The sequence below is a fragment of the Scleropages formosus genome, chromosome 17 (genome assembly GCF_900964775.1).
Source record: "Scleropages formosus chromosome 17, fSclFor1.1, whole genome shotgun sequence".
Lineage (NCBI taxonomy): Eukaryota > Metazoa > Chordata > Actinopteri > Osteoglossiformes > Osteoglossidae > Scleropages > Scleropages formosus.
In genome coordinates this window covers 4,019,410-4,041,555 of record NC_041822.1, presented here as the reverse complement: position 1 = coordinate 4,041,555, position 22,146 = coordinate 4,019,410, and the positions used below count along the sequence as shown (strand labels likewise).

General features: G+C 46.9%; 2 protein-coding genes across 7 annotated transcripts in view; one reads left to right on the top strand and one right to left on the bottom strand.

The window, feature by feature from the left end:
• Positions 1 to 8,658, top strand: part of ssbp2a (single stranded DNA binding protein 2a) — a 93,346-nt gene extending 84,688 nt beyond the window's left edge. For 3 of the 6 annotated variants that reach the window (XM_018760114.2, XM_018760113.2, XM_018760112.2), the window contains 6 exons: positions 424 to 478; positions 634 to 704; positions 1,788 to 1,866; positions 2,893 to 2,921; positions 6,177 to 6,275; positions 7,018 to 8,658. In XM_018760114.2, the coding sequence (XP_018615630.1) occupies positions 424 to 478; positions 634 to 704; positions 1,788 to 1,866; positions 2,893 to 2,921; positions 6,177 to 6,275; positions 7,018 to 7,047 (363 nt within the window). In that variant the 3' untranslated portion in view covers positions 7,048 to 8,658. Of the gene's footprint in view, positions 1 to 423; positions 479 to 633; positions 705 to 1,787; positions 1,867 to 2,892; positions 2,922 to 6,176; positions 6,315 to 7,017 lie in introns of all 6 variants that reach the window. The other 3 variants (XM_029259607.1, XM_029259606.1, XM_029259605.1) reach the window with 1 other exon arrangement.
• Positions 8,659 to 15,359: 6,701 nt separating this feature from the next.
• LOC108938966 (creatine kinase U-type, mitochondrial-like) lies at positions 15,360 to 21,924 on the bottom strand. Its single transcript, XM_018759997.2, has 9 exons — positions 21,776 to 21,924; positions 20,452 to 20,650; positions 20,215 to 20,310; positions 19,875 to 20,096; positions 19,323 to 19,408; positions 17,079 to 17,202; positions 15,954 to 16,088; positions 15,717 to 15,842; positions 15,360 to 15,476 (listed from the first exon to the last, which is right to left on the bottom strand). Exons 1-9 carry the CDS (start codon positions 21,922 to 21,924, stop codon positions 15,360 to 15,362), a joined length of 1,254 nt encoding a protein of 417 aa, XP_018615513.1.
• Between the last annotated feature and the right edge of the window lie 222 nt (positions 21,925 to 22,146).

The following is a 22,146-nucleotide window of genomic DNA, read 5'->3' as shown; positions in this document are numbered from 1 at the left end:
TTTTCTATTGCAAAGCAGCATCCATCATAATCTTATTAAAATAATATTTCCATGGGGGTGATTTAATGTCCTATTCGCGTTAGTGAAGGATTATATAAGTGAACGAGTTCCTGCTCGCACGCAACACAACGGATGGTGCTGCTCTTCTTCCACTTTGTCTTCTGGTTCAGTGAAAGAGCAGCTGGTAAAACAAAAGCCTTCAAGTGGGTGTTGTGCTGCAGACGTGCTGCCCTGAATTTTCGCTGGATTGCCGCTGCGCTCGTAGGTTACAGTGAAAAAGCCAAAGGTAGGGTAAAAAGGTGTGGCAGGCCAGCTTTAACCTCAGTTTCATCTGTACGGCGTGCTGTACTTGTACGTTCGAAGGCTGATCATCCCCTGCAAGGTTATTTCTGGAATGCACTTAATATTCAGTTTTTTTTCAAGGGTCCACCCGGAGGAGGTGGTCCACCCGGAACTCCCATAATGCCAAGTCCAGCAGGTAAAAGCCCTTATTTGGCATTACATTGTGCGAGCGTAACCTTCGTGTGTTGTATAGTGCAATGTGTGTGTGTGTGTGTGTGTGTGTGTGTGTGCGTGGCTACAAAGAGTTGTCTTCACACTAAGCACTAACTCCAATGATGACTTCTCTTTCAGACTCCACTAACTCCGGTGACAACATGTACACTATGATCAATGCGGTACCACCAGGCGGGAACAGGCCAAATGTAAGGAGCTTAAAATGATTAATGAATGTTGCGGTCGGTAAGGACAGCAGTGCTTTCGGTGAAACAAACTCAGATGTATAAAGAGTCGCTGTTTTGGCAGCTGCAACAGAGCACCGACATTGTAAGGGGCTGCAAATTCCAAAAAAAAAAAGAAAAAAAAGAAAAACATGCCACCGTGCTGCGGCACTCCATCGCCAGCGGGGTCCTTGTGTGCTGAAACTGGTCAGACCAGCATATAGGACCGGGCTTCAAACTGCTTGGGCGTTTCAGTAGTTACTGGTGTGGATTATGGCCAGCAGCTTCTCCAGCAAAGTCATCGATCGACTTTCACTGAGACCTCCGTTGGGCTTCTTCCCGCTGAGTTATTTGTTTACCTATTTTTACATCCGGGTGGTTTTACGGGAGCAATTTAGGTTAAAAACTTCGCTCGAGGGTACTGCAGCTGGGGGTGGGATTCAAACCCGTGACCTCTGGCTCCGAAGGCATCTACGCTACGAGCCGTGTTCTCCGGTGAGGTTTGGAGACGCGTTTATTCGAACACGTCACGGCGATATTTTGATTGAATGATTCAGAGCAACGGTGGGATTATTTTCTCCCATATCAAATGTTTGATGGATGGCGTAAGACTATCACAGACTACAAATGAATGTCTCCCACTCAATGGTTATGAGTCATAGCCCCCCGGATATGTGGAGAGGATTAATTCATATTTAATAAATAGTTTCTTTTTGAAGGTTGCTGACTGTACCAAGGGTTGTTGCAGTGCCGTTTAGCATTTCTGGCACTAATTCCGAATTTTGGTTTGTCAGCACCGCTTTGTGTCTTTCTGTATGCAAAAATGCCGTCGTACTCCACACGCGTGCTGCGAGTGTGCGTATGGTGTGTGTTTTTTTTTTTTCTTTTTTTTTTTTGGGTGAGAGTGAGAACGAGCAAGGACAAACCGAGGACGGTCTATCCAGCGAGGCACAATATATATTCGGGGCGCCCCAACCGGACCTCCCACTGCTCACACTCCCCACGTGTCATGCTGCGCGGCCACGCTGCCCCATCTCCTCACTTATCTGATCTGTGATTGGTCGGCAGTTCCCAATGGGTCCAGGAGCGGACGGCCCCATGGCAGGCATCGCTGGCATGGAGTCCCACCACATGAACGGCTCCCTGGGTAAGACGTCCGAGCAGAACCGATAGACACCGCTTGTCTCTTCATCAGCTCTCGCAAAGACTCAGCGACATGCAAACGCTTTGGCATTCAGAGCGTCGCCCTGCGCCGTGTCAGCGGCCGACCGTCTCCCTCTCTCGATATTGTCGTGTTACATTATATGCCTCAAGCAGATCTTTTACCTGTCAGTCATCCGCTGGGACACCTCTCCACCGAGGACTGTGCACCGCTTCAGTCGAAACACACGTTTCATCGGGGAGACTTTGATGAATTTCTCACCAGAAACCCTGCACTCATTTCCATGAATCTAGCTGACATGTTCAATGATGTTGGTTCACTTTAAATTCCTTAATCGTATTTGTTGAAATATCTCTCACTGTATTAGATGTGCGATTTGTATGTTTTAGAAAAGTACACAGTATTTAGTGTTTTATGTTTGTAATTCCTCGTGTCGACTTTAATTGAGTGACACATGGCATGTAGTTCCCATGGGGACCTTATTTTTATCATCGTACACATTTTCCTATAATAATGTCTGTATAGTACAAAGACTGACTTGTCCACTAGACATTGTTTTTAAGCTACATTGGAAATATGCTTATTGGTTCACGTCTCTGTGGTCACATTCAGACACAGACTGTCTGACAGTTTAACGGAGACAGTTTAATTCATACGAGGAAGCAACTCGATCACATTTGGATTTATCGATCACAGCAGCCTCTTTCCCAATGTACATGAAAATACAGATTACATTATGTAGATGTACATTATGTAGATGCAGTTTTGCATCTTATCCTTATTTATTTAATTGGAAGTTGTCTTGGTTCAAAGGGTTCCTTATCGTTGGCCATTTCAAATGTGCATTATTATTATTATTTCTTGATTTTTATTATTGTTAATAGACAGTCAGTGGAGTGGTGATCTGGAGCAGAACAGCTTGTTGTTTCACCGTCCGTGATTTTATGGAGACAGTACTGTAAGAGTGGCACAGACAGTAAACTGCTGGTGTTTCCCTCCTCTCTCCTTCAGGCTCTGCTGACATGGACAGTATCTCGAAGGTAAGAGTGTCCATGTGACCTTCACTCTCAGCGTGTTTTAGAGAGGCTCCGGCCCTCAGCCCGTCTTCTCATGGTGGCTCCTTTCAGTTATTGTCGCCTCGACCCAGGGCTTTTGTCAAAGTGGTTTACAGGTTTACTCATTTGTGCAAATCGTTTGACTTGAATAAGAAGACGGACTTTGTTCTTGTGCTTATGTCCCTTTTCTCAAGGGAGCTTCTCTTGCCTCTGGTCAATTACCCACCGAGCAGCCAAGCAACGCTGTGTACGGTACCAGTCAAAAGTCTGAGTACCCATGCTGGAAACTTCCTTTACTTTCTTTAAACAAGACATTTGGTGGACAGATCCGACCTGGAAATGAGCCGACGAGTCTCCCCAGCTCTTCTGCGTTGATTCCCATATTTCGGGCACGGTGCTTTGTTTCCACTGTTCTCTCCAAGCGTGCTCAAACTTTTGACTGGCACTTACCTCTGGAAGCAATCCGATTGCAGTGGCGCCCCGGAGGACTCGCGTTCGACTCACGAGGCAGCCGGCGACCTGGCAGGGTTGCAGGGTGCAGCCTGTGGGTGAACTTGTTCCTGTTCATTATGGAGCTGATGTGATAAAACAAGCAAGCCCTGGCGACGCTAATGTTCCCAAACAGCAAATGTTTATTTCCTGCTAGCTCAACCTTGAAGGATTTATGCTTCTGAAAATAATCTCTCACCCAAGTGCACATTACACAAGTGTAAACAGCGGGCATCTGGCCCCGGAGAGCGCCGCGATTATCCGTATGTGCCGCACAAACGGACCGAGGTGCCGCCGCCCTGTGCTCTGGGAAGGAGGACGAAAAGGGGTCGAGTGACCAGCAGATGCACTCGCTCTCCGCCTTCCTTGCCTGAGGTGGGATTTGAAACCTGTGGCTCGAACAGCAGCAGTGCCGACCACTACGCCACCAGCTGCCCCGTGTATATGGAAAAAAATATTCTTTATATCATAGTGAAGTTCCGGAGCGTAGCCAGGTGTATTTTGTGAAGTACCAAGTACAGGTATCCCTCGCTTTTCTAAAGTTCACTTTACGCCACTTCGCTCTTATCAAAGATCTACATTAGTATCTGCTTTCGCTAACCGAAAGAAATTTGAAGAGGATTTTCGCTTTTACGAAAAAAGGCGAAAAACGAAAACAGCGTTTAGCGTTTGTTTTGCAGTGAGATCTAGAGGCAGCGCTCACCCCGGGCAGCCACAGTAGCGCCGCCAGGCTCCTTCTCCAGGACCTACGCTCATCATCTCAGCGTCAAGCCACCATAGCTTTGAATTGTGTCTGTGAGCACCTGTGCTTTATCTCGATTTATTTTGTGCATCCATTAGCAAGATGTGTCCTAAGGTATCAGAAAAGCCCAAGAGAGCTCGTAAGGTTATTACGCTTAGCGTAAAACTGGACGTATTTAAGCGTTTAGATCGTGGCGAACGAAAGAAAGACGTTGTGCGTGTGTAGAACTTGCTTGCTTCCACCAGTCCTACTAATAGGTTTTCTGTGTTATTTGGTATGATTTAGTGGGCTATTTTTTTGTTTCTAGGAACGCTCAAAATTTTTCCTATAAAAATTAATGGTAATTGCTTTTTCGCTTTATGCCATTTCATCTTACGAAAGGTTTCATAGGAACGCTCTACTTTCTGATAGTGGGGGAAACCTGTACATGGGTGACGCGTGGCTTCGCACCTTCGCCGGCCACAGATTCTCCTCGGAAGGCCAAATGCGATTAGTTGCTCGTACTTTTGATGGTTCCAGTTTGCAGAGTTTGAATAAGTCCATAAACTACTGGTTTGTCCCGCGTGTTTTTTACGGCTGTAACATGAGATTGAAGGAGTCGATTTTTTTGTTTTGATTGGATGGTTCACAGCAAGTGCTGGAGAGGCTTTCCTCTCGTCTCTGGTTTGATGGATGACGGGTGAAGTAAAACCAACACAGTGTACAAATGAATGTTTCCCACTCAACGATTATGAGTCATAGTCCCCTTGGTTTTGAAGAATAAAAAATAGATAACAGTCTTAATTATCCTGTAATCACGCAGAAGTACCATCCATCTTCTGACTCATTTTGAAAATAACTGAATTTTATTCTCGCCCCTGTAAGATCTCAAGAGAATACAGGGTAATGCCTCCTAGCGCTTATTACCACGGCACCAACACAAAACTCAGTCACAGTGTTCTGGACGTTCACTTGTTTTTATTATATTGTTGTTGAATGACAAGTCTAATTCATGTAGCGCCTTGTAAAAATCTATATTTGGATTTTAGAGAAGTCATGCTTCTTCCCAGCAAGTTGATTTTTGACAATTATTGTTTGTGTTTTCTAAGTGTTGGGTGCAACAGTACTTATTTTTGTCCTCCCGCTATGTCCCACTCTGTCTATCTATCTATCTATCTATCTATCTATCTATCTATCTATCTATCTATCTGTCCAGTGCTGTGTAGTCGGAATCAGAGTCGGAAGCAATTATTGGGTTACTTGAGTCGGAGTTGGTAAAATTTACCGACTCTAACTAAATGTACCGTATGTGCCGGCGTATAAACTGATGTATAAATTGACCCTCAAAATTAGAGGTGTAATATAGGTTTAGGCCTATATTCGTCAGATAAGTCAACCCCCAAAATAATGTGCAACTTTTGGGCAGTGCTGTGGGGTCGGAGTCGTGGAGTCGGAATCAGAAACAATTACTGGAGTCTGTAAAAATGTAATGACTCCGACTAAATGTACCGTATATACCAACATATAAGTCGATCCGGCATATAAGTCGACCCCTAAAAATTAGAGGTGTAATATAGGTTTAGACCTATATTCACCGGATTAGTCTACTCCCAAAATAACATGCAACTTTTGGGCAGTGCTGTCAAGTCGGAGTCGTGGAGTCAGAGTCGGAAGCAATTATTGGGTCAATGGAGTTGGAGTCGTTAAAAATGCACCGACTCCGACTAAATATACCGTATATGCCGGCCTATAAGTCGACCCCCAAAAATTAGAGGTGTAATATAGGGTTAGGCCTATATTCGTTGGATAAGTTGACCCCCAAAATAATGTGCAACTTTTGGGCAGTGCTGTGGAGTCGAGAGTCGAAGTTGGAAGCAATTATTGGGTTACTGGAGTCGGAGTCAAAGGTTTTGCGTACCGACTCCACAGCCCTGTGTCCATCTATCTGTCGGTCCGGTATTTGTTTGTAAGGTTGTGCCACTTTATAGTCAGGTGAAGTAGTGCTCTCACGTGTTCTCTGTGTTACACAGAACTCCCCTGGCAACATCAGCATGAGTAATCAGCCCGGGACGCCTCGAGACGACAGCGAGATGGGTGGCACCTTCCTCAACCCTTTCCAGAACGAGAGCGTACGTGAAATAGCCTCCACCTGTCTGTCTGCGCACACGGTACATGGATCAGCAGCTCGTCTGTTCGCTCTTAGCTTCTGCAAGCAGCGGATCCACACTCGTTGCGCAGCCAAAAGTCCATCTTTCCGCTCGTTCCACTACCTGCGTGTCCTCTGCAGGCTCGCTGGGGTGCGGTGCCTAAACCTTGCAGGGCACTCTGGTCCATAGCAGGCCAATGACCGTCATTCGTTCTCCTGCTAATGGCAATTAAAAGTCACCAGATCCCCGGAAACACATGTCTTTGGACTGCGAGTGGAAACCAGAGCATGCGGAGGAAACGAAAGCGAATACGAGGCGAACTTGCAAGCTCTGTGCAGATCAGTGCGGAATTTAAACTCACTTTCTAGATAATACCCACACCCAGAGTCTAGGAGTGCCGCGGTGGCACCAGCACTACCCCGCGGTCCCACCCACACCCACAAGTGGTAATAAACAAGGCTTGTTTGCGCGCCGTGCGGGCCTTCATCGGGATTTCTGCAGAAACTGTTCCTGACACATTGCCAGGGCTTGTGGTGTTTAAAGGTGTTGTGTGGGAAAGCTGAATGTTGCAACACGCACACACACACGCACACACACACACACACAGGAGGCAGAGGGGCAGCCATGACTCCACACTCTGTACTTGGTCTGTGCTCTGGATTCAGGTGCCTTTGTCCCATGTGTGGTGTGCCTGCTGTCTCTGACTGCGTTGTTGTCTCCGCAGTACTCTCCAAACATGACCATGAGTGTGTGACTGACGCGGGGGATGCTGGCTGCCGCAGAGTCCACGGCGACGCCAGGAGTATGTGCTCAAGCTCATTCTTTCTGCCTTCATCTTCACTCCGAAGACAATGGGTCCCGCCCTTCGTTTTTGCTCTTTCTTCCTTTGGTTCGGTTTTTTACACCGTCTACTTCACCATTTTACTTCTACTCTGCAAAAAGACTTAAAAGACTGAACCAAACGTCAAGATCCACAGAGCGAAAAGCGGCTCGGAAGAGTCTCAATTGCGTCTCTATATTTATATATTTGTGTATATATGTGGCTATGTAAGTCCCCATACATATGCATGTATATAGAAATAAAGATTCCCTCCTTGACCATCATCACATGGACTGAGAAGAATTTGGGAACCACGAAACAAGAGTCAGAAAAGCATCGACACGAGAGCAGTGGAAACGGACTTAGACCTTTCGGTTTTGCATTGTGCTTTATTTGTGTTTGCGTATTTCCGCCGTTTAGATTTCCCGTTTCACGCAGATGCGTTCGTCCCGTCCCGTGCTCACCGTCGAGGGAAGAACGGCGCGGGGCCGACTCCGCGCAACGAGAGACGTTTGTGGTCAAATGGAAGATGAATGGGATTTTATCAGATGCATTTTATCACGTGCGACATTCACATGATGTAAAAAGCTTGTAAAAAGTACAAAGACTGCTATATGTGCTCAGACCTACAATGACACCTGGATTAAAAAAAAAAAAAAAATCTGTCAGTTCAATACATAAGAAAACATCTCTATGACATAATTAATGTGTTTTTTCCACTTATATAATGTGTTTATAAAAAATGAACGCAAAGTGATATTGGTTTAGGTTTGTGCTTCATTTCCGGTTTCCCGCAGCATCCTCACTGGGGCGTTTCCTCACGGCTTCGGTGTCCGGCCGAGAAGCGTGTTCTGCACGTCCAGAAGTGGTTCTGTCGGAGACTCGGCCTGATAGCCGGCGGTCCGTAGCCTCTGCTGCCAGCTACGCGGCACACGCTCTGTCGCGGCGGGTGTCGGGGCTGCCGCGCTCCTCTGCTCCCGTGCCCGTGGCGCGCCGGCCGAGCCCGTTCGCAATCCCGTTCGCGCCCGTGCCGTCCGGGACGGGGGCGCCTTCCGCGGTCTCGCACCGCCGAAGGCGCCTCCCGGAATTTAAATCCGCAGCCTTTGCTTAAGAAGCCGGTTCCTTAACCACAGCTCTCCCTGCTGGCTCCGCCGTGTGCAACATGAGCGCCCCCCCCCACAACCCTGCTCCAGATCCACAGCGAGCTGAAGAATCCCTCCCCCTCCGTTTCGTTGGCCAGGAACCGACAGCTCCGAGAATCCGTCGATGTTGAACCTTGAGGAAGGGCCGGGCTGCTGTAGGAAAAGCTCGTCTTCCCCGTCGCAGCGGAGAAGGGTTTTAGACCCAGCGTTTGTCTTTATTTCAATGTGCGTCATCCGGAGAAACTGTGATTTCTTTTCTTAACGTGTTCTTGGGAATAGATAACGATGTCTCTTATCAAAACCGTGGTCTACAATATATTACGATTATTATTTGCTGAACTTTTGTGATTTTAATGGTCTGTACTCTTTTTATGCTGCAAATTTCTATTTTATAGCTTCAGAATCCAACTCACCTGTTTTTGTGATTATATATATTTATATACATATATATATATATATATATACATATATGTGTGTGTGTGTGTGTATATGTATGTATATATGTATTATATATATATGTAAAGACATTTAGCATTAACAGCATTGTAACAGAACCTACCACTCTATTTTCTGTGATTTATATCAGGTGAAATTGTGAGGGAGATGATTGTTTTGTAAATTTAAGTCATGCTACATTTGTGTCTTTTCTGTTTAGTTTGTTTAATTTGTGATCTGTACATTTTTTCTACGTTACATTGTCTTTTTTTGTAAGTATACTGAGAAGTACGATATGGATTTTGGACGTACTGACATAAAGCTCCTTTTTCCTGTCGAAACGCTTCGGTTTTTGCGGTGTGTGTGCGTGTGTGTGCGTGTGTGTGCGTGTCAAGCTTTTGGCTATGTGGGTGTTCTCCAGTACCGCCACGTCGCTTCATCACATGGCCACTTGAATCCCTTGCACGCACAGCTTTGTTTTCCACTGCTCGGTGCTATGAGAATTTCCTGCTGGGAATGAAAAGGTAAAATGCAGTAAGTGCACTCACAGCACCCCTCCGCCAGTGTGTGAGGAGGAGCACCTGACACAGCACAGCGTAACAGGTAGAACTGCTGCCTTATCGCCTGCGGCATTCACCGGTTGCCTTTGTTTGTTTTTGCTTGTGCTGTGTGTGTGTGTGAGTGTGTGTGTGTGTCACATGACCGTCTCTCTTGGTGTCCCACAGTAATGGTGGTGATGGGGAAAAAGGGAGCCGATCTGTTGTGTGTGTGCCAGGGTTCGGATCCCTCCGGTCACACACACCATCGGCGATGTCCGTCCGGCCAGGTCCACGCATGGCGACGTGTGTGCGAAGCAGAGGCGGCATCCTTGGCTCCGCTCGGGGAGCCGGCAGAGGCGGCCGCTGCACCGACCTTTACCCCCCCGCAGCTGTGTGACACCCGCTCACTGCTCATAACGTACAACGCAACAGCTGGGCGACGTTCGCACGTGAGCGCTGGCCACGCGTAGATGCGATCGCACGGGCGAGCGCGTCTGGGGTTTTCTGAGGTCACCGCTCGGTCGTCGGGCCGAGGACAGGCGCTAGGCTCTGCGGTCGTCAGCATCCGGAGAGCATCCGATGGCTCGGGAGCCCCGAAGACCCCAGGATGGCCAGTGGACGGACATTGCAATGCGATAGAGGTGAGTGTGTGTTTCCCTGTCCGCCCGAGCAGCGCTGACCGGGTCCCGAGCCAGTAACCGTAGGCCTGTGACCCACTGGGCCGCCTTACAGGGATCCTCCCGTAGGCGGAACCGTCTTTCAGGACATTTATCTGCTCGAGGAAAAAGTGGCTCCGTGAGAAATGGGCAATAAACTCTAACCTCTGCTGTGGATTTACCTGAAACTGCAGACCCAACAGTGTACAACTACGGTAAGATCGTGGTGAGGGGCGTCATCATCCGCGTCAGGCCCACCAACACATCCAACGCAGGTGTCGACCGAAACGATTTCATCGAAGAGGCTTTTAACCAGACGGAACTTACCGCTCCCTTATCGCGGTAATGTTCATTTTTACCGTGCTCTGGGGAGAGATCAGCACCTCTGCGTCCTTTGCCGAATAAACCCTTTGCTGTCTAAGCCGCGTATTAACTACACTTTTTACCGTGTTAGCCAATGCCGTGCGAGAATGAGGAAACAGCCATTTGCCCTTCTGTACGCAGGAAGACTTCAGCTGTGCGAAATGTGCTCCCAATAGCCTGTTGCCGCTTGCCGGTCTCCATGGCAACGCCTGGGCGGGAGGCGCCGTGCGTCGTGATGGCGGCCAGGCGCCCGTTTGGTGCCGGAAGGCCGACTGATAGGGAATCTCGTTCAGAAGTGTCTGCTTGAAGCCTGTGCAGATATCTCACGTATTTTTCTCGAGTCTTTTTCCTTCTTGGAAAAAAGCGGAGATGGTTTTGACTCCTAAGCGCTGTGTTCCGAGTAAAATTATTTTCTTGTGTTTCGCAGCAATGAATCAGCTTTCTCCACTTAATGCAAGTTTAATAAGTTACACGCCCTTTTGGAAAGAATGCATAAATCATAAGAAGTATTAAACAGGGACTTTAGTAGTAATGACATTTCTGAATGAGCCATTCTGCTTATAATGTATTGTACAGCATTAGGTGGTCACATTTACTTTAAATAGTTTTGACTTTATTAAGAAATGCCATATAGGATATTAAGACAGATACTTGTCAGAATGTGCTTTTATATTTTTTTTTTTCTCCAGGGTGCTTAGATTACCTGTTTTATTGGTTTAATGTACAGGCCAGCAGTAAAAGGCTTTCTGGGCGATTACACACTTTACGTGTAACCATGCATCTGTGTATGGATGCTAATCAATACCTAATTCATTTTTTTTTTTGTACGTGTCACAACTGGATTAGTCGTCCAAGCCCGGATTCGTTGTACCATCCGATCTTTGTTTCCAAAGGATATGAGAAGAAATGAGTCAAATATTGGCAAAGGTGCGAGATTTCAGAAGCGCGACAATGTAGTCCAGCCTCACGATGCATTAGGATGCGCCTTTCATGGGAAAGTGTATCCATGCAGCCTCTACCTGTATTATGTATTGTGTTGGAGGGTGAAATGTTAAGAAAAGGCAGCTGGAATTATTTTTCTGTTCACTATTATTTCAGAATGTGAAAACACTCTGAAATAATAGTGAACAGAAAAATGAGAAATTATTATTATTATTATTATTATTATTATTATTATGTTATTATTATTAACAAACAACGGTAATAATAATAATAATAATAATAATAATAGTTGTTGAGGAGGGTTCTGGTGGTGCAATGTCGCGGACTCGCCACTAGAGGGCAGACTAGTGCCATGAAAGAAAGATTAAGGGAAACAGTTTGACTTTATGTAACAAAGGAAATTCCTCAGACTGTGACCCTGAAAATGTCCTTTAATCCTTGTGCCGCATCATGGAGCTCTGGGGAAATGTCACCCTTAATTGGTGCGATGGTCTCGGATCAAAGCGATCTCCAGCTATACGGGCGACGCGTTTTCTCTGGGAAATGAACCCACCCGTACCGGCGTATGGCCGCATCCCTTGTGCCGCGTTTCATTCCGCATCTTTGAGTCCATCGTTTGTGGCGTGTGAGGTACAGGTGACCGGTTAACACTCTGATGACAAACAGCGCGCTTCATTAGTGCCCATTAGTGCCCTGCTTCTTACTTATTTACTTTTATCCATTTAGCTGACACACCTCTCCAAAGTGACTTACAATTTTTAAGCTGCTTAAAATTACTGACTAATGTATACAGGTGGGTAATTTTACTGGAGCAATTTAGGGTAAGTACCTTATTCAAGGGTACTGCAGCCAGAGGTGAGATTCAAACCTGCAATCAGCTGTCCCTCTATGTATATGTTGGCCTCCCATCACCCTGTGTATGTATTAGTGTGTGCACACACACACAGTGTCTACAATTGCTTGTCTCGAGGAGGGTCGTGGCGATCCGGAGCCTAGCCCGGCAGCACAGGGCACGTGGCTGGAGGGGGAGGGGACACACCCAGGACGGGACACCAGTCTGCCGCAAGGCACCCCAAGCAGGACTTAAACCCCAGACCCACCAGAGAGCAGGACTGGGCCAAACCCGCTGTGCCACCACACCCCCCCATTATACAACACACACACGTGTATATACACTATATATGTGTATATATGTGCGTGTGTGTATATATACATATATACAACATATATACATTATGTTGTATATATGTATATATATACATATATAGTGTATACACATATATTACACATATGTATATATACAAGAGGGGGTGCGGTGGCGCAGTGGGTTGGACCACGGTCCTGCTTTCCGGTGGGTCTGGGGTTCGAGTCCCGCTTGGGGTGCCTTGCGACGGACTGGCGTCCTGTCCTGGGTGTGTTCCCCTCCCCTCCGGCCTTACGCCCTGTGTTGCCGGGTAGGCTCCGGTTCCCCGTGACCCTGTATGGGACAAGCGGTTCTGAAAATGTGTGTGTGTATATATACATATTCATAAGGATATATATATAATTATATACTGTATATAAAACATATGTATATTCCGCTGATAAGCCATATGAATAAGTGAATTTGTGGATGGATGAATGGATGGTGGGTGGATGAAAATGAAGTTTTCCCTCAGTAGTATCTCATTTTTACTGCGATTTTCAAAAGACGTTGTGGTTAAAGGCAAGTAGCTGTGTTTGTCCCACCATATGTGACGCTTGGCGAGGCCTAGAGTACATCTCCCGACCCGCAGCGAGAGAAACCTCCGACCGACCGTGCGCTGCCGACTCGGAACCGCCCTGCAGCCTGCACCCGCACGGGACGCGGGGTCGTCCGGCGGTGTCCTGCTTACCCAGGATCCCTTGCTAGACGGAGGAAGCTAAGCGCCACGTGGCACGTAGCCCGTCTATAAATATCCTGCAGGATTCCTTTCCAGCCTGCAGACATGTGGTACAGGGACCCGCCTGGTCAGCGTTTGCTGCCATCACACCACCGCTTTAATGCCCGCTGACTCCTGCAACACACACACACACACACACACACACACACAGGCTCACCCCTTCGTTAAGTATAGAATCCTAATAGCGTTATTAGACACGCGTCATTAATCTGCTTTTGGCGAAGAAATTAGCCCCGGAAAGACTCTTAGCTTTGGAATTGTGGAGGCCGCCAGACTGCGCCGCTGGGCCCGCTGCTGACCACGGGTCACCGGCTCGCGGGTTTGGTCCTGCTGCCCTACTGGGACTAGAGTGCTCGTGACTTTAGGGATCTGAGAACGTGAAGCACGTGAAGCGGTTTTGCAATTCGCATCTGTTCGTGAGCTTCTATTCGTGTGTTTCTACATCGAGGGCCTTGCCTGCGTTTCACAGTCACGTTCAGTCACTATTTTCTTGCTCTTTGCAGGAGCTGCTTCATTGTTCTGCGCTGTCTCACGTTGTGGAAAACGGTGCTTCTCGGAGGGATCGACGGTGGGCTTTCTTTCCCTATCTGTGGGCCGAATGATGTCGTCCACTCGTTGCTGCCGACAAGGGGGCTGAAAAGCTTGGCCTCCTGCTGGGGAACCAAACCCATTTGGGGCTGTAATAGGACTCAAGGTCTGGGTTTGTTGCTCGAAGCAAGCAGCCGGTGCGGGACGTGACATTGGGAGGATTGGCGCAGGAATTCGCTCTTGAGAGGATCAGGGTGACGGCCACCGTCTAAAGGAGTCATTTTTGTCTCCCCGATTAGTTTTTCCTCGATCTTTCAGTTTTCCGATTCATTATTGCAGTTTGAGACCCTTTACAGCGTTTGAGGAGTTTAGGCTTTTTCCTCGGAAGGACTGCTTATCCTTCGGCAGAAACTCTGACCACCTTTCTCCTCAGTGTCTGTGCCTGTGGGTTTCCTCCGCCATACAGGCAGTCCCCGAGTTACGAACATCCGACTTACATACAATCCACAGTTACAAACCACCCCCAGTAAAGCCTATTATATTAAAGATTTGAGTTACATACAATGATTCATAATAACAAATGGGCACTATTTTGCAACGGTCATCAAAACATTGCGTTTCTACAGCGGTTTGTCGGCTCGTGAGCCCGAGGTAGGATTTGACTTTGCTCTTTTCAGTCGGACCACGTTACTCTTAGCAGTGTCTCGTGTGTTGCTGATTGACTTTCATTTTTTGTTTTTACCCTCGTAACCATGGCACTAAAGCGTAAATGTGATGCGAGTGATGGTTATGCATCAAAGAAAAGGAAAACGATCACAACTGAAACTAAAGTGGAAATAATAAAGCGATCGGAAAAAGGTGAAACGCCAACGAACACTGGAAAATCGAACATTAAAGTTTCTTTAATGTTTTTTATACCTACACACACTCTCTCTCTCTTCCTCCTGTCTATCTATTATAAGTACTATAGTAACACACACACACACTTTGTTAAGAGTACACTGTGTAACGGCCACAAGAGAGGTAACTCAATGCAGGAGAAGAGATATGCAGTATTTCAGAGTAAATGATGAAGGGAAACTGCCTTGTGTTGTGTTATGGTAACTAATGGTAGCTATTACAGTAATTGTCCGTTTTAGTGGGATTTGGGGATATTGTTGCGTGAAGGGTGTCAGTGTTGGGGTGGAGGAACGAAATTTTACCACTGAAATCAACGGTAATGACATCTACTAGAGGCGTTTCGGGTTGTAGGGCACACTTTGTGTGCTTGTGCAAATGTTGACCCTCGAACCTGTGCTTCTTTTTCTCAAAATGAATGTAGAAAAACGCAGACTTAATATTTGCAAGCAGATGTTTCATATTTCCAAGATTCTGGAAGAAACCAACGGGTCAAATGAGGTGGGTCAAGGAGATTTTCGGTGGGAGAAAGTCAGCCCTCGACCGTTGTGTCTCGTTTTTAACGACACATCTTTTTATTGCATTTTTACTGGAGTCCTGTTATCAGTTAGTTTATTAGCAGCGGTTCCTACAGGACTGTGTGTACTAGATGTGTATCATGCTGGTGGAAATTCCTTTCACAAAGCACCTCACGCACCGTTGCACTCCTTATAATGATTTATTATGCTACCGTACTCATAGGACCTTCTGAGTGTCCGCAACGTCCCGACGGATGGACTGTACGCCACCTATCGTCGTGACTCCTTGCCCTCGTCCAGCTCCTCACTTCTTGAACTGGGGCAGCGGTGGTGGGATCCTGATGTCCTGCCCCCTCTCCAGCCTCTTCTCACACTCGATCAGGTAGTTGACGCCATCCACCACCAGCTGCACAAGCTCCACCTGAGAAAGGCAGTCGAACAGCGGAGCGGTGCAGCTTCTGGATGGAGCAACCCGGGAGCAGAATGTCTACGTTCGCAGGCAACCGATTGTCTTATGTGAAAGAGTGGACATAGCGCGAGACCTCATACGCTACCGGATGGGTGAACGCATCGTGAGTTGCGCCCTACGCCCTGTTCGCAGCGCACCTGACGGAGCTCTTGCTCCTCCATCCCAAAGTGTGCCGTTCTTTGCAGCGCTTACCTCAGATTTGCCCAGGCGATCAAGGTTTGAAATGTCGAAGGTGTCGCCCACGGCGGCAGTGTCCACGCCCCCGGTGCCTCGCTTCTGGAGCCTCAGGTTCTCCAGGATCTTGCTGAACCGAGGGTCCTGCCGAGAGAACTCTGATCTCTGAGCTCTACCTCGGAGCTCTTTGAACCGCAAGCATTTTTTTGCTTTGGGCTCTCCATCAGGGCGGAGCTCTGCGACGGAGGTCTTTACCTTGCCGAGGTTTGGCAGGCGGATGTGCACCCCCGCCCTCAGCCCCGTGCCCAGGTTGGAGGGGCAGGTGAGGATGTAGCCGAGGCGCTCGTTCCACATGAACTCCCAGCCTCGTTCCATAATGAGCCGCTCCACCTACAAAGAGCAGTCGGCGGTCAAACAGCAGGCCTTGTAAGAAGGGTAGACAGGCCAGCAAGCTGCCGGGCATCGCGTGTATTTAATGCACACAAACCCACGCATGCGTGCACACACACTCTAGAACCTGTAGATTTTCAACGTTCGACATCCAGCACACGTGACATCCGTTACATAGCGGATCCTACATGGCTCCACTGGAAGGGAAGTCTTTCTCATAGTTAACAGCAGGGTACACAACTGGGGCCGTGAGTCTATTTGTGACTCCGTTTGTTATATAAAGAATGCAGTGTAACACTTTTCATTTGACCTTTTTTTTTTTTTTACCTTCTAACTACGTTAAAATTAAAACCGTTTTAAAAAAACGAAATATGCAAATATGCGTCCTCTCTGCAAACTCCTTTTCAGTGCCGACTGCTCACCAACCCGTCGTCCCACATGTTCCCGACATTTACTATTTTTTCATTGATCGCCAACCCAGTGGAAAAGTGGACACAAGCTGTAAACACTGTGGAAGCAAGTTGAATAACTTGTGTTTCACTTCTACTCTGTTGCAGTTGAATTTACTGCCAACTAGTGGCTGCGACCAGAAATGCAGGTTGTTTTGCATTGAAACGGAGAAATGTTAGAAAGTTGGAAAATAAAGTACAGTAAAAGTACAGTTCAAAATAATAAACTGGAAAGTGTTCATCATTCACATTTCAATAACACAAGCAGCCAATGTATTGAACACTACCAAATTAGCATTTTTACTTAACTATTACCTTATGTCTAATGTGGGACAGCTGGTAGCATGGTGCTTAAAGCTGCAGACCCAAAGGTCACAGGTTTGATCCCCACCTCCAGCTGTAGTATCCTTGAGCATGGTACTTATCCCTAAATTGCTCTAGTAAAATTACCCAGCTGTATAAATGAGTAAATAAGGGTAACCTTAACATTGTAAGTCAATCTGGGAAAAAAAGCATAAGCTAAATGTAATAGTAGTTTTACCTCTTTCAGTCCACGACAGAACCTCTCAAACACTCTCTTCATGTTTCCTCCCTTTTCCATGGATATGACCCGCGTGTGGTCCTCCTCATTGATCCATACCAAGAAATTCTTCTCATTGTTGTGCCTGAGAATTAAGGTATCAAGATCAAGTCTAAAAAAACACAATCCTCTTTTACAGCATCTTAGATTATCTGGTAGGTCTAATACTATTTGATAGTATTAAATTGGATAGATTATCAGCTATTCAAATCATGTGTTGAGAAAAATTCCGTTCTGCATTCTGGGTTATGAGGTTTCAGATGTATTAGTTCACTTCAGATGAAATGGCAGTAGGTCTTGATGCAATGACATGTTTGCGCAAATTTCTCGAATTTCTAGTAACAGCAGCAATCCAGAGTACTTTAGGGGTTCCAGTATGAAATCTAACTACACACACAGAGCAGCGGTGCAGAAAAACGTCCGTAATGTGCAACCAGAACACAAAAAAAGCACACACACACACACACACACGCAGCAGAGAAGAGACGTGTGTGTAGATTAGAGGGCATTTAGGGTCGTGGCACCATGCAGGCTCATGAAGGTTCCTGCTGATGCGCACGGCTCATGCATTATACCATATTCCTCTGGCATCTGGTCAGTCACGGGCCATCCCTGCACATGTCAGCAAGGGGGAGACGGGTTTGTCAAACAGGAAATGATCCTGCAGTGGGGGCCAAAAGCGCGTGACAGCCAGAAGAGGGACTAGGTTAGCATATGTCTCTTAATACTGGAAATGAAGAAGCAGCGAGTGAAGCAAAATGCTCAGAAAATGTTCACATCCATACTTGGGCTCTTCTCAGGGATAAATGAATCTTGTCATTTTTCTTTAAAGAAAAATTAAAAAAATGTCATGCCAGTGTGTTTGTGAAGAGCACTGATTGATTGTATTGATCAAATAGATCAAGTAGAGGCAGTCGCTGGGTTACGAATGTCCGACTTGTGTACAACCCGTAGTTACGAACCACCCCCCGTAAAGCCTATTATATTAAAAATCTGAGTTACATACAATGGTTTCTAATAACAAACAGGCACTACTTTGCGACGCTCATCAAAACATTGCGTAACTACAGCGGTTCGTCGGCGCATGAGCCTGAGGTAGGACTAAGACTTCCTTCTTTACAGTCGGACCATGTTGCTGTTAACAGTGTCTTATGTGTAACTGTATTTGGCTTTAATTTTTTTTTGTTTTTACCCTCCTAACCATGGCACCAAAGTATAAATGTAAAGCAAGTGATGGTGATATATCAAAGAAAAGGAAAACAATCACGATTGAAACTAAAGTGGAAATAATAACGCGATCGGAAAAAGGTGAAACGCCAACGAACATTGGAAAAACATTAGGCTACAGTCGGTCAACGGTCAGAACAATTTTAAAAAACAAAGCGAAAATAATGGAGCATGTAAAAGGCTCTGTCCCGATGTCTCTCTCTCGCTCTCTATTATAAATGCTGTAGTTACATTTATTATTAATATTATTATTATTATTGTATTATTATGTTAAAGACAGGGTGGTGCAGCAGGTTTGGCCTGTGCTTGCTCTCTGGTGGGTCTGGGATTCGAGTCCCGCTTGGGGTGCCTTGCGATGGACTGGTGTCCCATCCTGGGTGTGTCCCCTCCCCCTCCGGCCTTGCGCCCTGTGTTGCCGGGTTAGGCTCCGATTCGCCACGACCTTGCTCAGTACAAGCGGTTTCAGACAGTGTGTGTGTATTATGTTAAAGAAGTTTAGTGTATCTGGAAGTGTTTGTTTAATGTTTTTTATGCATTGAAAGGTACACTATATACTAAGACCAACATTTGACTAACTGACGGTAGATACCCACTGTACTTAAGTCCATTCCGACTTACGTCAAAATCCGACTTAAAGACAGATTTAGGAACGGAACTCGTTCGTAATCCAGGGGCTGCCTGTACTGTACTGAATGCTGACTTGTAACTTTCGCGGTTGGTGGGATATTGTTGTTCTTGGGCAAATAAGGGAGCAATGATGCGATAGTACGAATGGACGATATACAGTATATGTCAATAAAATACATGTCAAACAAACGTGTCCGCTATGCAGATGGATATTAATACCATGTATCGTTATACATGTACTTGTTGGGACCGACAAGCAGATCGCAGTAAAAGGGGTGAACTACCGCACTGCTACCCCAGGGTGGCCGATGGCTGAGTCACACCACATATCCTCTGCTTCCTCTGCCTTACCAAATTCCTCGGGCGTCAGGCCAGTCTCTGGCCATTCCAGCGGCAGTTAGCAGAGGAGACACGGGCTTATCAAAGAGGAAATGCTCCTGCGGCACGCCAGCGTGGGAAGGACAGAGCGACGAGACGAGTGAGGTCACGGGTTGAGGTCACGCACATGCACACAACACAAAGCCATAGTGAAGATACACCGGACGTGCCTCCTCGCAGAGTCTGGCAAAGTAATACATTTTGCATCAAATTGTGCTGCGTATTATTAGATCTTTGCACCTTTCGTTAGAAAACGAGACATTCTGGTTTCCAGTTCTAAACATTATTATTGTTAGTCTTATTATTATTATTATTATGATGGTTTCTTAAGAAGAGTGATAATTCCTTCCTGTTATTGCATCCAATTGCATGCGCTGTATGTGTATTGTATTTTCCTTATGTGTTTGTGTGGCTCAATGCTACACGTGTTTGACATCAGTGCGAGCGCGTGTTAGTGTGACTATGAGCATCCGTCCGCCATCCTGGCGCCAGTGAGGCTGGGCGATAGAGCCGTTCTCCTCTTACGTCGATGAGCCTCTGCTGCTCGTGCTCGGTCATGTCCCCCAGGCTGTAGTAGCGCCCGGCGAGGTCCCCCTTGAGCCCTGCCAAGGCCTGCACGACGACTCGCTCCACCTCCCGGCGCTCGGAGCGCGAGCAGGCCGGCGGCAGGCTGAGACCGCGGATGCTGCGGCCCGTGCGCACGCGGGAGGACAGCACGTAGCGCTCGTCGAACATCCCCGAGGTGATCTGGGGCGGGGAGAAAGCGAGGGCCCTCAGCCGTCCTGTGTCGCACCGCGAATGGAGACGCGTTTCGAGAACAAGTTAAAGACTTGCGTGCCGTGCCGAGGTGTTCGGTGCACCACACCTTGGAGCTGTCCAGGTCCGTGGGGTGCTTCATAGTTCTCGGGTCGTAGCCATTATGCCTTTCTTTGATGACAGGGTCAAAGAGGTCCGCAAACACCTGTAGGTCACATAACGGTGATCAATGGGTGTTAATGCATAAATCATCAGCACGAGGGGACCCTCGGAACGGGGGGACAGCATCCTCTCCTGCTCTTCGGGCAACAGGTTCAAGCTCCTTGCTCTGCTCTCCACTGCTTACCTCGTAGCTCTCCTCATCTCCAGCCACCATGCCCACGGTCTTGATGAATGGGTGCCCGGGGTTGTCCACCCCCGTCTGGATGGACTGGTCCAGGGTCCAGTTGTAGGGGGTGGTCTTGTCTCTGAGGCGCCCGTAGATGGCCGGGGTGAGAGCAGACGCCATGCAGTTGTTGTGCTTGCGAAGGTCCGGATAGTCGGCACTGGAGGAGACGGGGGGGGACTCAGGAGGCTGTTGTGCACCTCTTCACCCTGAACTTTCAAGCTGTAGGTGGAACTGAATGGTCCCTTTTACCAGCGGTGTAATGTCAAAGTGTGTGAAGCTCTTGTGTCCATTAGTTTTACCATGTTTATTTTAATATTTTGTACAACAAAAATGACCACCCCTACAGGATTCATATAATTTCAAGTTGCGCTGCCTAATAAACTGACCTTCATTAAAACAAAAGTGTTTTTTGTTCTCAGTGTACAATTGGCCTCCTATAGCTGCCCAGATCAAATGTAAGACCCTGGTTATGGCCTACAAAAGCATCAATAGAACTGCTTCTAGATATCTACAAGACTTGATCATCCGCTACACCCCAGTCAAACTGCTACGCCTTTCCACATCTGCTCACTTGGTGGTTCCACGTATGAAAGGTAAAGCACGAAGGTTCTCGGTTCTGGCTCCGTCGTGGTGGAACGACCTCCCCCTCTCACTCAGAACTGCTGAATCTCTGTCCACATTTAAAAAGGGTCTTAAAACTCACCTCTTCCAGACTCACTTCACCCATGATCTCTTAAGTTCATGTAATGTGTAAATGTTCATGCACTGTAACTTTAAGATGATGCCCAGATAAACCTTTACGCAGCTACTCCTGTAATGTAAAGTAAATGTTTTAATGTATCTCAAAAATGTAAAAAATAATATTACTAGGAAGGTGATCAGGAATCGTGGATATTTTGATAAAGTTTTATGCAGCTACTCATGTGATGAACATTGATTCATATGGTGGAAAGAAACAACTAACTGTACTTAGGAATCACACGTCTGCATCTATGTCTCTCTTTCCGTTAATGTAATGAACACATTGTATTTTCTCTGAGATGTACGTCACTTTGGAAAAAAGTGTCTGCTAAATGAATACATGTAAATGTAAATGGCTGCGTACACAAGTCAGGCATGGAGCCCATTTGCAAACTTCCATCAAGGCTAAATCATGGACGGTGGTTGAGCGCTGATGTGCAGAATTGGTCAATACCTCTATTTTGAGTCGTTCATTTATTTATTGATTTTAGAAGGATGCAGCCAAGGAACACTGTAAATTGTCACTGGGGTTTTCACCAACCTAGGGGGGTACATCTTCCTCTTCTCGCCAACGGCAGCACTTCCGCTGTCGCTCATCAGGTAGCCCGATGCCAGGGTGCCGGCGCCAAGGCTGGCCAGCATGACCGCCGTGTTGCGTCCAGACAGCACTCGAGTGAAGGTGCCTGCCATCCTTGCCAGTCAATCTTTTCTGGAGTCCAGGTCGACAACAAGAGGAAAGAGAGTCGAATAAATCCTCACCAAAGCATCTGAGTAAAATCCCCAAGTCAGTCTAGGCTCCTAAGTGTAAATTGAAATACGCTGTATCTCCTCTGACAGGAGCTTTGCTGGAAGAAGAGTGACTCGAGCGTGTGGTCAAGATCTTTCTCCCTACTGACCATTTCACTGTGTCTC